The following is a 15,410-nucleotide window of genomic DNA, read 5'->3' on the forward strand; positions in this document are numbered from 1 at the left end:
AAAACAGGAGAGACATGATTCTTCTGTTACAGAGGTTGCAATCAGTGACAGTCATTGAAAAGAAATGGAAAATAGTTCAGATCAAAGTTGAGGCTCTATTATATTATATTTTGACTGGGAACTTTCAAAGTTCAACTTGATTATTTCTCTTTTACTATTCAACATTAATTTTTAAATTTTCTTTTTAAAAATGAATTGGCCTGACATTTCCTGGTAACAACATGACTTACTGGATTTGTAGAAGTAGAAAGAAAATAGGAAAAGTTCAGCAAGGCCCTAAGCAACCTAGTAAGACCCTGTCTCAAAATGAAAAATAAAAAGGGTTGGGGATACAGCTTGGTGGTAAAGTGCCCAAAAAGGAGAAAGAAAGCAGGAAAACGACTAAGTTCTTAATAACAAAAATTTGTCAAATTAAATCACTGATTATTTCTTTGAAACCTTACAACAACCCAGCCATGTACATACAGAAGGTACTAATACCTTCTCAACCTTTTTTTCATGTAAAAATTTAGGGACAGGTAAACCTCCATTAGCAGGCAAATCTATCTATAGAATCCAGGGTCCTTATACTAAGGGAATGGTAATTACTGTATTTGCTTGGCAGAGTAGTATTTTCTTAAGAGTTTGAATTGTGTAATAATAATGTTAAATCTAATAAGAAAGAAAACACAGTGGTAAAAATAAAACCATTCAAAAATCCTCTTACTTGTTCAATGTTATAGCCACTATAAAGGGCAGCTAAATATCCACCCACGAAGGTGCCAGCAGGGAGCAGATACAGGTAATTATATTCTGGGGGATCCGTGGGACGCTTGAACATGTCCAGCATTCTCTGAGTCACCAGAAAGCCACCTTATCAAAGCAAAGGGAAGACAAAACAAAAAGAGGTGTCCCATTGAGCAGTGATTTTTTTTTTCCAAAAATGTTATAATTTTTCTGTTTAAACATATTTTATCACCTAGGTATAAATATAACTTAAGTAACATTTTTAGAATGTCAAAAATAAAAATCATTCTACTATTCAAGCCAGAAATTAGTGGGGGAAAAAAAAACCCTACATATTTTCACATATATTCAGGAAGGAAACTTGCTATCAAAATGCAAAACCAACTATTTCTGCATGACTAAAAGCAAAGAGCCCTTCAAAAAGCTTGGAAATGCAAAAGATCAATGGTCGGTATTTTTTTTCTTTTTAAAAATATTTTGTTTCAGTTGTAGTTGAACACAATACCTTTATTTTATTTTTATGTGGTGCTAAGAATTAAACCCAGCGCCCTGCCCATGCTAGGTGAGCATCTAACTGCTGAGCCACAACCCCAGCCTCTATTTTTTTTTCTTAATATTAGGTTATTTCATTTGTTAAACTGTACTAAGTGATAAAGAAAAGATAGCATATGGATAGGCACCATGTTTCTTGGACACATTAAAGAATTTTAGCTACAAAATAGCACCAAATGAGGCTCATACATGAATAGTGTGTTAAGCTTTCAATTTTTAGAAACAAACATTGTCTGCAGTAAGGCAGATGACTAAAATGTTATATAAAATTATACGCCTTTGTAGATGTTAGGTGATAGCACTAAATCATTGTAATCCAAAACTATGCACTTGATAACTTTCTAGTTAACTTGTAGCAAGACATCATTTTGTTTGTTTGGGGGCATGGGGAAAGTTGCTCTTTTATCAACAGAGTTTCTAACAATTACAAATGGACAAAATTATCAAGTTTCCTTCACAAAGAGCATTTATGGTCTGAGTGAAATATTCTTTCATGGTACAGTTAGTTTCTTAAAGTCAGAAAGTCCACTTTATTCTGATTTGAATTTGCAGCCTGTGTCTTCATTAAAAATAGTACTCTAAGCTGAGCACAGTAGTATATGGTTGCAATACCAATATAAGGAGGCTGACAAGGGAAGGTCACAAGTTCAAGGCCAGGTTCAGCAACCTGGTAAGGCACTGTCTCAAAGTAAAAAAGTGCTGGGGATGTTGCTCAGTGGTTAAGCACCACTGGGTTCAATCCCTGGCACCAAAAGGAAAAAAAAAATTGCACTCTAGGTTCTTTCATGATCATCATACCTGCAATGTTGACTGAGGAGATGAATGTAGCAAGAGCAGCAAGACCCTGAGAAGTTGTGGAAGGATACAAATGTCCCCCCATCAGCGCCAATCCACCAACTGCTGTCAAACCTAGAAAGAAAACATTAATATGGTGATTATAGAGGTAACTCCAAATGAAATGTCACAGCTGAAGGACAGACCTGTCATACACAGATTCACAAGGGGAAAGTTCTCACTACCAAACACAAAGCAGCCTCTTTGTGCCTCCATTCAGACATAAACAATTCTCCTAATGAGGACTATAGATAACACTCCTCCACACCTTTCTCACTTAAAGTACTATCGTGGGCAAAATGTTAGCAAAACTTTTCCTCCTTTTGCATTAGAATCTGACCTTCCTGTAACTTTTTTGCTCTGACCCTGATTGATATAAATCAACAATGCCACTAGACAACATTGCTTATAGGGAAAAGTGTCCACAGGTAGATACCTTATAAACAGACTGGAAAGGACTAATTGTGAACTATAAATACTTGATGGGGATGCCGCAGCTTTGGGCTTTCCTGAATATAGTACCTCTTGAAACTTGACATCTCTGCAGAAATCCTAACAATGTTATAAGAAATGACCATGGATGGCTGGGAATGTAGCTCAGTGGTAGGGTGTTTGCCTGGCATATGTGAGGCCTTGGGTTTAATCCCCAGCACCACTAGAGAAGAAAAAAGAAATGATCAAGGGACCTGTTGCCTGTCCCATGTGTGTTTCATTTCCTCATGTTGGAGCCATCACTGGGGGGGCAAAGAACAGTTCCTATGCAGCCACATGGATGGCAGCTTGGATCAGAGTAAAGAAATGCCTGATGCAGTCTCAGCAAGCCAGTTCCTATCTCCTGTGCTGTACTGTGAACTGATACCATGTATTGGTATCACTTATTGGAACCTTGATAGGCTGAATGTCAGTTTGACTTAAGAAGAGCACCCATAGGATGTGGCAACTGATTCTGTGAAAACAGGAGTTTTCACATTTCATCAGTGAAACCTTTCCTTAAAGGAAATCATCATTGAAAGAAATACCAGTAGACCTTCATTGCTTGAAACAGAAGCAGCCAAAAGGGCTAATGCTGCATGACCTTTTACTTCACAACCCCCCCACACCTTTGGGGAAGCAGTGAATCACCTTAATAACCACCCCTTATACCAAGGGAAACAATTTGAAAACACAGACTTTATAAAACTCATGGAAAGTACTCCTAAAGCTAAGAAGCCTTTGAAAACCTAAGATGAAGCAAACACATGAAGAACAAACCTGAGATTGCATTAGTCACAGACATCAGTGGTGAGTGGAGAGCAGGAGTCACTCCCCAGACGGTGTGGTACCCCACGATGCCAGCCAAGCCAAAAGTGGTCACCATCTGAGAAAAGGCTAGATTGGGAGCCACAATGCCCAAACCCAGCATCCCAGTAAGACCTAGAGAAAGAAAGTAAAGAGTGTGAGATGACTTCCCATTATCTCAGATTAAAAAAGAACACATACATACCTCCACACACAGTCAAACATATGAAGAGTCTGTGTCTTACATTCCACTCCCTTGCCAATAAAGAGCAAATTACACATTTGGCATTTGAGAAGTAGGGGAAGGAGGAAGACATTATGGACAAAACACAACTTTCTGACCACTCCATCTCTCAAATACTTTGTAAAGATCCACTAATATTTATGAGTCATCTTAATAATAATTTGCACATTTTCCTTTGCAAAGCTTTGTCCTCTTCCCTGTTTCAACTTTCATTGACAATGCCACATGTATTTATACAAACATTTTTATTCCAGAATTATAGGCCTACAGAGGAGCTACAAAGCATTTTCTACTTGGGCAAGACATAACCTTTATAAGACAGGACTTTTATGAGGCCAATTTTATGTCACTCTCAGAATTGGCTGAGGAAGAGAGGTTTTAAAAGAGTAGGAAGGATTTCATTCACTCCAGCACCTCCCCAAAACATATGGCTTCCACCCACCCGGGACAGAAGTTTTGCAATTGCTCCCGAATCTGGACTGGACTGCTGGCCAGGGCAGTCAGCTCTAGCCTCAACACCAAGTCAGCAAACAGGATTTTACAAAGAAAAGGAAAAAAAAATACAAATTAAATTAAGAATGTGCAGAATACAAACAGTCAGCTCTGAACATACATCTTTAATTAGCGCCTTCCTTAATAGCAAACATGTGGAGAGCTGCTCTGCAGCAGGAGAAAGGGTTACCTAATGGTCAGTGAAAATAGAACTACAGTGCATTACCGGGGAGGAACCTCTCACTTCTTTGGTAGGAACCATTATTTTCTAAACGGCGTAACTGGGACATCTACAAATTGACATTAATTTTACTTTAAGTCATTCAGTAAGAGTGAAGGTTTATGTTTTTCTACCCACATACAATATTTCCAAGGTTCTAACACATGGCCTGTTAACCATCTGGAGGGAAAGTCAGATAAAATATTTGGCCTTCTAGTTAAAAATCAGAGAGCTGTTTAGGGTTGTAGTTAATCATAAGTTTTCCTAAGTCATACTGCCTGGTTCAAATCCTCATTCTGCTGCCCTCCAGCTGTGTGATCTAAAGCAAATTGCCTAAGTTGTCTGTGCTTTGGTGTCTTTATCCATAAAATTAGTAACCCTGTCTTCATCTGCAAAAGAATATAATATTATGCCTACCTTACTGAATTCTTATAAAGAATAAAATTAGCCTAAGGCATATGAAATATTCAGCACAATGCCTAGCACTCACTAAATGATAATTCTTATTCTAACCACATTAGTCAGAAAATATTGAATTATCATAATCCATAGTCATTTGTTTGCATCATCAAAGAGACATACAAAGATCAATTCTTTAATAATCTAGCAAAAAGTAATATACCTTGACTCAATAAATGTAACTGAAACCTAGAAAAATAAAACTGCATGCACTTTCCCATCATTTTCTTAGGAATTTCAAAGATAAATAGAAATTTATAATCCTACTCAGAAAATACTCCACATATGATACAATAATCTAATTTCTTTTTTTCTTTTTTTTTAAACAAGTGAGTGCAAGTAGGGACACTGCCCTATCTACTCGTAATGTTCATCACCAGAAGCTTTCCACTCATTTTGCTGAATTGAGCTCTTTATTCAAGGAGTTACACACTTAGCTTTAGAACATCTGGACTCACATGGGAATTCAGATAATGCTGAGGCTACAAGAATTCTGTGTGCCTGGTGCTTGTTCTTCGTTCTTTAAAGTTTTCCTTTGTTTTTATTTTGGCTCTAAGTAGATCTAAATATTTTTAATTTGTTCTATGAAAGAGAAACCAATTTTAAGTCAAATACCCAGTATCTAACAATGCATAACCATAATGAATATTTGTCACTATTTTACAATAATTCTTTCAGGTTTTCACAAAGTTGAACTTAAAAACAACAACAACAACAAAACTTACATTAAATTGTAAAGAGATCAAAATCAAAATAGTAAATTTTTACTAGGTGAGTAATTTAGAATGTTAGTCAAATATCCAAAGGCTATATAATTGCAGTGTTTATTCTTTAAGGCAAATATTTGGTTCCCCAGTCTTACCCAACTACTCAGATACTTACCCAACTACTCACAACTGATGTTTTGCAAAGTACACCTTAACTACATTTACACATAACTTAACACCAACACAATCTGATATCCATCACGACCAATATAGTCAGTGTGGATAGAAATATCAATGACTATATTTAAAATGTTTTCTATAAAAGGAATCATGCTCACAGCCTGGATGTCATTTCACATGGCTTCTCTTAAGTATTCAGCATACAGTTTGTGTCTCTGGAGTGGTTAATCAATCCCAAAGAAGTGAGACAAGTGGGGTGGGGTTGTGGCTCAGAGGTAGAGCGCTAGCCTAGCGTGTGTGAGGCACTGGGTTCGATCCTCAGCACCACATAAAAATAAAAGACTGTGTCCACCTACGACTAAAAACTAAATATTTAAAAAAGAAGAAGAAAAAGAAGTGAGACAAGTAGCATATTGATAAAAAGTCAAGTCTATCAGGCCCAGTTATGAATGGAATCCACAGAACAACAACACCATTGCATTTACCTAATTTGACAATTACGACATTACATATAAAATGAACACAATCAGGTCTCTTTGCTACACAGCCAGGATCCTCACCTGCTGTGTAGGCAGAAGCTGTGGCCATGGTCCTCCTGAACGGTGTAACAGTAGCTGCCTTTTCAGCTTCTAGCTCAGCCACTGTCTTCTGTTTTACTGGGGCACCTTGAGGAATATTTTTCGGTGTGGGAGCAGGGAAAATCACTTCACCATCCTAACAGAGATCAGAAAATAGTATTATTTTAAAAGGTCAAACCAATATTTCAAAAACCACTTACAGAAATAGCTGTCTTTTTAAAAAGCTATTCTACATATAATTTTACATAAGTATATTATAAATTCATAAAATTTATAATGTGTACACAAATATTTAAGATTGTATTACACATACATAGATCTATAATTTGTATGTGTGTAGAATGTATATAGAAAATACAGATCAAAACCAAAAAAGCAGGCCTGTGGAGAAAACACTGCTTTATTTTATTCAATTTCCATTTGTTTCTGGTTTTCAAATGCAAAGAACATTTTCAGTGAGTTGTATATATTTGAGACTTTGAAATATTTTTCTTTAAATCATTCTCCACTTTTAAATAATTTTATTGGCATAAACCTGGTATGTCAGTATTTCAGTAGAGTACATTAATATTTGAAAATGATTCTTGCCTGAACAAAAATTCTAAAATGAATTTACATTAAAAACACAGGAAGGGCCAGGAGCAGTAGTGCATATCTATAATCCCAGCAACTAGGGAGGCTAAGGCAAGAGAATTACCACATTCAATTCGCATTCAAGCCTGACACCTTGAAAAGACTCTGACTCAAAATAAAATAATACTAAAGGCTGGGATGCAGCTAAGTGGTAGAGCCCCCTGGATGCAATTGCAAGTACTGCAAAATAATAAAACACACACACACACACACACACACACACACACACACAGGAAAGAAGACATCTCTACTTACCTTCATCACTACAGTTCCTCTAATGACATGACCCATTGTACCAAAGTCAAAATCATCTTTCACTTCAAAATAAAAATTATCTTTGTCAGGGCTGATGGCCTTCAGGAGCTTGGTAATATTGTTGGAATACAGAGTACTGGCCTGGGTGGCCATCCGGCTGGGAAGGTCTGTGTAGCCTATATGAGTGACTCCCTAAATGAAAACGCATACAGTCAAAGAGGTATATTACCTTATGCTCACATTCTTTCCAGGACAATTCCCACTCATACTCAATACTAAGTTTTAAAATTATATATCTTTTGCATATATATACATACTTTCTCTCAAACATAAGTACGAATTTCAAAAAGATCTTTAACTGCACCTGTTTTTAATTTTTTAAAGTTTCAGGTCTCAATTTTTTCAAATACTTAAAGGAATAAACATCCCCCTCAGAGGAAGCTGGGATGTAGCTCAGTGACAGAACACCTGCCATGAATTCTATTCCCAGTACTGCAAAAAAAAAAAAAAAACAAAAACAAAAAAAAAACACCTCACAAATTAATAATAATAGTAGCATTCATTCACAGGCAGAAAATGCTTTTTTGCTATACCTTATGAATATAAAGTTCTCCTGGCTTAGTGGTTTCAAAGTTTCCGCCAGCTTCTGCAGCTAGATCCACAACAACTGAACCTTCCTTCATTGACTCAATCATTTCTTTACTAAATAAAACAGGAGCTTTTTTACCTAATAAAATTAAAGAAAACAATACAAATTATCACTCTGAAAAGCTTTATATTCTAATTGTTAGGGAGTCTCTGGGCACTCAGGAATTTAACATCTGCAATTTTAACTCTTTCCAAGATATCACTAAAGACCACAGGTAACACAGTTGAGATAGATCTTTCTCTACAGGAAAAAAATATTAACGTGGGCTGTAAAGCCAGTGTGCAGGATGGAGCCATTCAGCTGGTGAGTGAGGTTTGCCACCTGCTCAGCATGAGAATCTCAGCCCTGCTTTTCCCAACTAGCTCATATACCCAGAAAGAAACAATTTGGTGGGGTTTTTTTTAATGAATAATAATAAGCCTTTACAGAAATCATGTTGTTCACTCAAGTTAAACAATTCATAAATGTCAAGAGTATAGTTGGTACTGCTTTACAAATTACAAAATAGACTATTTCCACATATCTTAAAAATATCACAGATTACCCAACACATTGTATTAACCTACCTTAATTTAACAAGGATAACTTCTAGGAGAGAACAGAAAGTGTCATGTCAACTTTATAATCAGAAATCAATTAAAAATAAAATTTGTGTTACAATCATCTAATTTTCAATCCACTTGACTGGAATACATACGATTCAAAAAGAAAAATAACAGTCCTTTGTAGCACATGTGATAAAAGACTGTGGAGATATGAGGGTTTATATGGTAACTCCTTTTTGCTACAAACTTCATATTGTCAAGATCAAGTTCAAATCCTGAGGCTCTCCTTACTGAAAGCCTTCCTTCCTCAGCTGAAGTGCTCTTCTATTATGCCCTCTCATTACTACCCATTGGACCTTTAGCCTCAACCATAATCAGCTGGCTGCCACATGATTTGTTGGATAATCTCTGGTTCTCTCTTCTGAGTATTCATGGACACAGTAAGCATCAAGACACATTTTTCCCAAAAGACAATGCCTTAAAATCCTGGTAGTTTCATAACTTCTCAAAATTCCCTGAAAGTGTTCCTCCTTCCCTCCCCACATAGTCTAACAAAGCATCCTTAAAAATATTTAACTAAATTGTACTCAACCATGAGAATTTGAGGATGCAAACCACACACACCTCCCATAATAAAGGTCATGTGCCTCAGCTCCCCAGTGAAAGATAGCAGTTGCATCCTCACAATGAAGTCAATCTAAAGTGCTCACCTGTACTCTCCAGATATTGCTGTCATCACCACTCCAACCCTCTCACCCAGAGCCACTTCTCTACTGCCCAACCTACTGTTTGTTAGAGATTTTCCTTCCACCTTACTTGTACCCTCCAGTCATGGTACCGAAAATGACCCTTTGAGTTCAGGTCTACCCCTTTGACTTGATTGAACAGACTTTGCAGCTACTAATGTACAAAATCTTGGCATCTAATTTCTCGTGCCCTAGAAATTCTGGATTCCTTCTTCTTTCTGAGACATCAATAGCCAAGGATCAGTCCCTAGACTGCAATGCTACTACTCTGCAAGACCTCAAGTGGCCAAACCATTTAGCATCCTTCAAAAACACATAAAATGCACAATCTATTTGTCTTCTCACATTTTACTCACTCAACCTGAATAAAACGACTGTGCAACAGCTAATACAGTCTTAAAAAATACATACACATATGTGCATCTTAGAGATAACAGGTGTTCTATCCATATTATTTCTCCAAAACTCGATCATTTTTGAAACAACAGCATACTCCTTCATGATGAGTGATTATTTAGTGTACAGACTGGTAGAGATCACCAGAATAATTTAAAAATCTACTTCATTCAGAGAGGAATAGTTAAAGATATAAAGTTATTAAAAGTAAAAAGCACATAACAAAGTAGTATATGCTTATAAACGGGTGTATTTCAGTGTTTCTCATATATATGTATACACACACACACACACACACACACACACACACACATATATACACTATATAGATTGTGGTAAATTCTGTGAAATAACATTTAACAATATTATGGTATATTTGAGTGGGGAGACCAAGTTATTTTCTTCTCTGCACTTTTTCTTATCTCTCAAATGTTCTAATTTTAAAATTAAGAAATCTTAATAAGGGCTACAGGGAATACAATGATAAATCTAACAGTGCAGCTGCCCGTAAACACTCACTTATGAAGCAATTTTTTTTTAATTCTGGAAGAAGTGCAGAAATAAAAATTAATAACAGATGGAGGGAAAAGAGAGCCAAAAGAGAAGCAGGGTAGTAAATAAAAGTTCCCAATGAGCAAATCCTCAAAAGAATAGGTCAAGAGAAAAACTGAGGAGACAATTTCAAAATACTATCTTACTCTAATAGCCTAATATGATAAAAGTCAATATCTGATAAATGTGGCGTCATAAAATGTAAAGAACAAAAGAAATTATATGATTAGTTAGGTATTTGGAAGAAAAAAAAGACTCTACCCAAACATAATATCCTTTTACTAGGTAGATCAGAATTAACTGTAAGAGAACCAACCCCCCAAAAAAAGAAAGAAAACTGGAGTAAGAGAACTGGTTAAATATCTCTTTAGTTTGTGAATACAGAAACTACTTTCTAAATTTAAAGCAATGACGGAAATGACAGAAATTACAAGGAAAAGCATCAATATATTTAAATTTGAAAAGTGTAGATATTATAATCCTCAAAAATCACAAATGACAAAAATTAGTCTACTAAAAAGTTCACGGAAATTTAAATAAAAACAAAATGCTAAGATTCTAATAGATAAATGAACAATAAATATAAATGGTCAATTTTTTAATGGAAAAAAAGTTCTACTACAGTCAAAGAAATAGGGGGAAAAGTAAGAAATTGGTTTTTTGGCCTCTAAAACTAGCAAAGTCAAAAAGTCATGATATTTAATGTTGAGATAAAACAATTAACTAAAAAACTTCCTGATGAAATTATGAACTACACAATCTTTCAAAATTCAGTTTATTAAGTGTATATCAACTGACCAAAAACATTGATATCCAGTGATGCTACTTCTAATATGTGATTAATCCTTGGGAAAGTAAGTGAAAATGCAGACATAGGAGTTATGCAGAAATACATGTTATAAGAGCTTTTTTTTAATTGACAGAAACTGAAAATAAATTAAAAGCCCAACTTTGGGGGAGCAATTAAATAAAATATGGCACATCCCAATAAGAAAATTCTGCAAATACATCAAAATATATTTACAAGGATTCTTAATGATATATCATATTGCAGTAAATGGAAAGCTTTCAATTCTAAATGAGGGAAAAAGACATAGTACACCTTGATATAAACATTATAAGAACACATTGAAAAAAATACAGAAAGGAAATGGTAAAATGTTAACAGTATTTCTCACTAAGTAGAGGGATCACTTATATTATTTCCTATTTTCTAGCTATTTCATTATTTTCTATTTTGTACTTCATTGCTTCCCTAACAAAAGCCACATATTGTTTTAATAAAAAATAAAAAAAGTATCTCCACAAAATCACAACCATGTTCTCCTTTAATTAGAGAAGGTGGTTTAAGATTCGGTACTAGGAGAATTAGAATACCTTTGAAAAAGCATCAGACCAAACCTCTTTACTTACTAACTGAAAAGGCTTCATGCAAAGATACCTGTCCTCCCAACTACAGCAACATCCTAAATGTGTAGTTAGGATAGTCTTTCAAAGAGCACACCAAAACACTTATAAAAGAGGCTGGGGATGTAGTTCAGTGGTAGAGCACTTGCCTAGCATGTACTAGGCAATGAGTTTAATCCCCAGCACCACCAAAATATAGATATTTATAAAGGAAGACAGAGACGTAACTAAAGATGGAGAACAGGAAGTGTGTACAGATTGTTTACAATGTATAACATAGGGGGAAAATACAACCAATATTTTCTGCAAAATCTTCCCAATATACAATCTGATGAGGTCCTAGAAATAAGGATAAAAGATAAAATGAGCATCTTGAGTATTTTAAGACATAACTGCAGAAGAGTTAATCAAAGAACACAGATGAAAGATATTTTCTTTTACGAAGGCACAATTGGGATTTCCCATTTTGAAGCTCATTGCTGTTAAATTTATCATTTATCTGCAAAAGATACAATATACAAAAAGGCCAAGATTATTACATTTCCTAAAATTACCCCTCTTTTAAAAATCACTTTGATATAAAAATAATTAAGAAAGAGAAAATGTTTAAATATTTCCTGGCACAATACAAACTGGGTGAAAGATGTGACATGATGTCCAACATTATGAAATATTGCTTGCTCCTTTCTGGTTCCTGGACATGAAGTTCTCCTGGTAAAGTTACTCAGTTCCTTCCCATTTGGAAGTTATTTCCATACTTTTTGCCAAGACAATGGCAGGACATCAAGCACTCACAGTCATCATTCAAGTAGTCATTCATTCATTGACTCAATTTGTAATTACTTAGTGACTCCCATTTGTAGACTAAAGGAAACTTTTACTTATAACACTGAGGTCTATTTTTTTTTTCTTTTTCTTTTTTTTTTTTTTTTTTGCTCACGGATTTAGAGTTTAGAGGACCCTAGCTGAAAAAAGGCTGCATTTGAAGGTTACACAACATTACTAGAAAAGCTGAGTATGTAAAGCAATCATCTGAAATTTTTAATTATAGACTTTTCCAATTGGCCAGCCATCATTTGGGGTGAGCAGGAAGACTGAAGAGTACTAGATGTCCTCTTGGAACCTCAGTGTACACCATGAATTGACTGTAGACTCCCTATAAAGGCTTCACACAGGTGTACTGTTTCTTGATATATGTACAAATAAATTCATTATTAAGTGCTATTGAATTTAGAGTATATTTTCATAATCATATTTATCAATAAATTTATATTAAGATATAATTTTAAAAGCATTAAAATTGGGAACTGCTAGAAAAATGACTAATTTCTAAAAACAGCTTTAACAACTTATTGCTATGTAGCAAAATAATATATCATTAACTTCTCTATAACACTAAGTTCAAAAAGAGTGATGTACCTTAAACTAAATGACAAAGGCCAAAGAGTTGCTGGAAAAAATATTTGTAATATACCTCTTTGAATAAATCAGGTCTAACATGATCATCTGAAATCAATAAATTCTCAGATTCTATCTTATTGGGAAAAGAATCAAGCCATGGCAGACAACTTCAATCACACCAAAAAGAAAAAAAAATATTAAGAAGAAACCACTAAAAAATATTAAGAACAAAAAGACAGCAAGATGAAATGGTTTACCACAAAATTTTATAATGACTCCAAAGAGCATTTAGCATTATTTACTGGAATTATTCAATGGCGTGTAATCATGGGGAAATTCTTCACTTCCTGGCCTGTGAAGCATCAAATTAGACAGAGGCTCAAAAAAAACTTTCTGCTTTAACACGAACACAATATACCTACTTCATATTAGCAAATAGATTAACAAGAAAAATTACAGAATGTATTCATCCAAACCAAAACAGATCTCTCAGGAACAAGTACTAGAAAGACAAGGATAGTTCTTGATGTAGTGTAGCACTACTACATATTGAGCAAATATAAAATTGAGAAGATGAAGAAAAACAACCTGAGCTTCACTGTTTACATATTTTAGAGTTTCATTATAACAACAACTGTTTCGCACTGAGCATGTTAGTACCTACCCGCACCCATTTACTCCTTTTGTCCCCACTCTGATTCCATTTCCTCTACACAGTCCATGAGCTTCAGGAAAGGTGGCCTCAGAAACCACTTCAGCAGCAGCCTGGCTGGCCTAAGGTAACCACATCACCTTACTGGTGACTGGCTCAGAGATCCAGGTGTAAGCCGAGTACCTCATAGCCCTGTATACTTGGATTGGAGCAGAAATGGGTACATAACTCAATTAAGGCTAATAAGAACAAGAGAAAGTTTGCTAAGGGCTTCAAAATAGATTTCTGGCCTTAAGCCATAAGAAGTGGCTTGTCTCGTTCCCTGGATATTGTATGGAACAAACTGGAGTCCTGAGGACAAGGTCAACTCAAAGAGTAGGACAAAGCTGAAAGAACCCAAAGGAGCACACCCGAGTCCTCCTGACCACAAAACACTGACCCACAGGCACAACTGGACTTTTTCCTGTTGACATGAACAAAGATACCTGCTTCCTTGAGGCAGATTATGTTGGAATTTTGTTTCTGGCAGCCAAAGACATTGTAACTGATATGAGCCAAAGGTTCATTTGGAATTTCAAGATCTTGGATGAAATTTAAAATATTAGGCCTTAAGCTTAAAAAAAAAAAAAACTGTCACACATGAAGACAAAAGTTTTTAATACATACATATGTACATGTAAGAAAAAAAGAAAGATGATTAATTATGTAATAAATGGATGTAGCAAGAAATTGCTGAACATCTGATCCACAGATCCATTATTTAACAAATCTCTGATTTAGCCAGCTCCATGGTGAAGCCAAGTACAGATGTGACACCTCCATCACAGTGAAGAGGCTATGGACAGATGTGCTCATGAACATGAGGAGATTTCTACCCATGCCTAAATACCTAAGCAAAGTGCTATACATGCAAGCTCTACCCCTAGAACCAGAGGACAACTTTTTCTGCACAATCAATTATTTGTATATGGAAGCAAAGAGAATGTTTGGCTAGCAAATAGTTGACTTTTATAAATTGGATTCTTGGAGATGTTTCTAAACGTAATACTGTACTCACAAAATATGCCTCCATCAATAGCATCTTTTAACGGATTGGGAAAATCTCTAAATATCTATCTAAAGAAGAAACCTATAAACAAGCTTTTATCTCATGATTAAGAAACATGTTTATAACGATTTTTCAAGCATTATCTTAAAAACCAATCTCACACAACTACAAAATTCCATATATATAAAAGCCAAATAAATCAAGGTTTCACCATGACTTCATAAGATATAAGAATTCTCCAAACAGGAAAACAATCTGCCAAACTTAAAAAGCATCATGAATAAGGAACTATGATATTCTCATAGAAACTATAAGATTCTTTATTTTCCTTCTATGCATTTAATGTATAAATGTACATTAGCTATCAACATCCCTTCAAAATTAAGGCAATGAATATATGGTACATATTCTGATTTCATTATTTTGTTAATATAAAATAATTAAAAGGTTTTTAAAAAAAGTAGAAATAACTTTTTTTTTCCTTCTCATATCTTTCAACTTAGGTCACAATGAAGTTAATTGACAAAAGTACCTTAAAAAATTATTATCTTCAAGACAGGTACAGTGAAGCAAAATTGTAATCCCAACAATTTGGAAGGCAGATCCAGGAAGATCACAAGTTCAAGGCCAACATGGGCAACTAAGTGTGACCCCACCTGAAAATAAAACTTTAAAAAGGATGGGGATGTAGCTCAGTGGTACAGCATCCCTATGTTCAATCCCTACTACAAAAAAAAAGATTTTTAAAAAAATATTATCTTCAGAAAATTCATATAAAAAGCAGTTAAGTCATGTCTCTCCCCAAGGAAACCCATGCCAAACTGTCACCTAATGCAAGCTGGTATGTAACTTCAGG

At 35.1% G+C, this 15,410-nt stretch overlaps 1 protein-coding gene across 9 annotated transcripts in view; it reads right to left on the reverse strand.

The window, feature by feature from the left end:
• Nucleotides 1–15,410, reverse strand: part of Nnt (nicotinamide nucleotide transhydrogenase) — a 92,929-nt gene that overhangs the window by 45,832 nt on the left and 31,687 nt on the right. For all 9 annotated transcript variants that reach the window (XM_076857310.2, XM_076857307.2, XM_076857315.2 and 6 more), the window contains 6 exons: nucleotides 7,752–7,885; nucleotides 7,159–7,350; nucleotides 6,253–6,406; nucleotides 3,364–3,525; nucleotides 2,077–2,187; nucleotides 707–852 (listed from right to left, as the gene is read on the reverse strand). In XM_076857310.2, coding sequence (XP_076713425.1) covers nucleotides 707–852; nucleotides 2,077–2,187; nucleotides 3,364–3,525; nucleotides 6,253–6,406; nucleotides 7,159–7,350; nucleotides 7,752–7,885 — 899 coding nt within the window. The remainder of the gene's footprint in view (nucleotides 1–706; nucleotides 853–2,076; nucleotides 2,188–3,363; nucleotides 3,526–6,252; nucleotides 6,407–7,158; nucleotides 7,351–7,751; nucleotides 7,886–15,410) is intronic.

The sequence above is a fragment of the Callospermophilus lateralis genome, chromosome 5 (genome assembly GCF_048772815.1).
Source record: "Callospermophilus lateralis isolate mCalLat2 chromosome 5, mCalLat2.hap1, whole genome shotgun sequence".
Lineage (NCBI taxonomy): Eukaryota > Metazoa > Chordata > Mammalia > Rodentia > Sciuridae > Callospermophilus > Callospermophilus lateralis.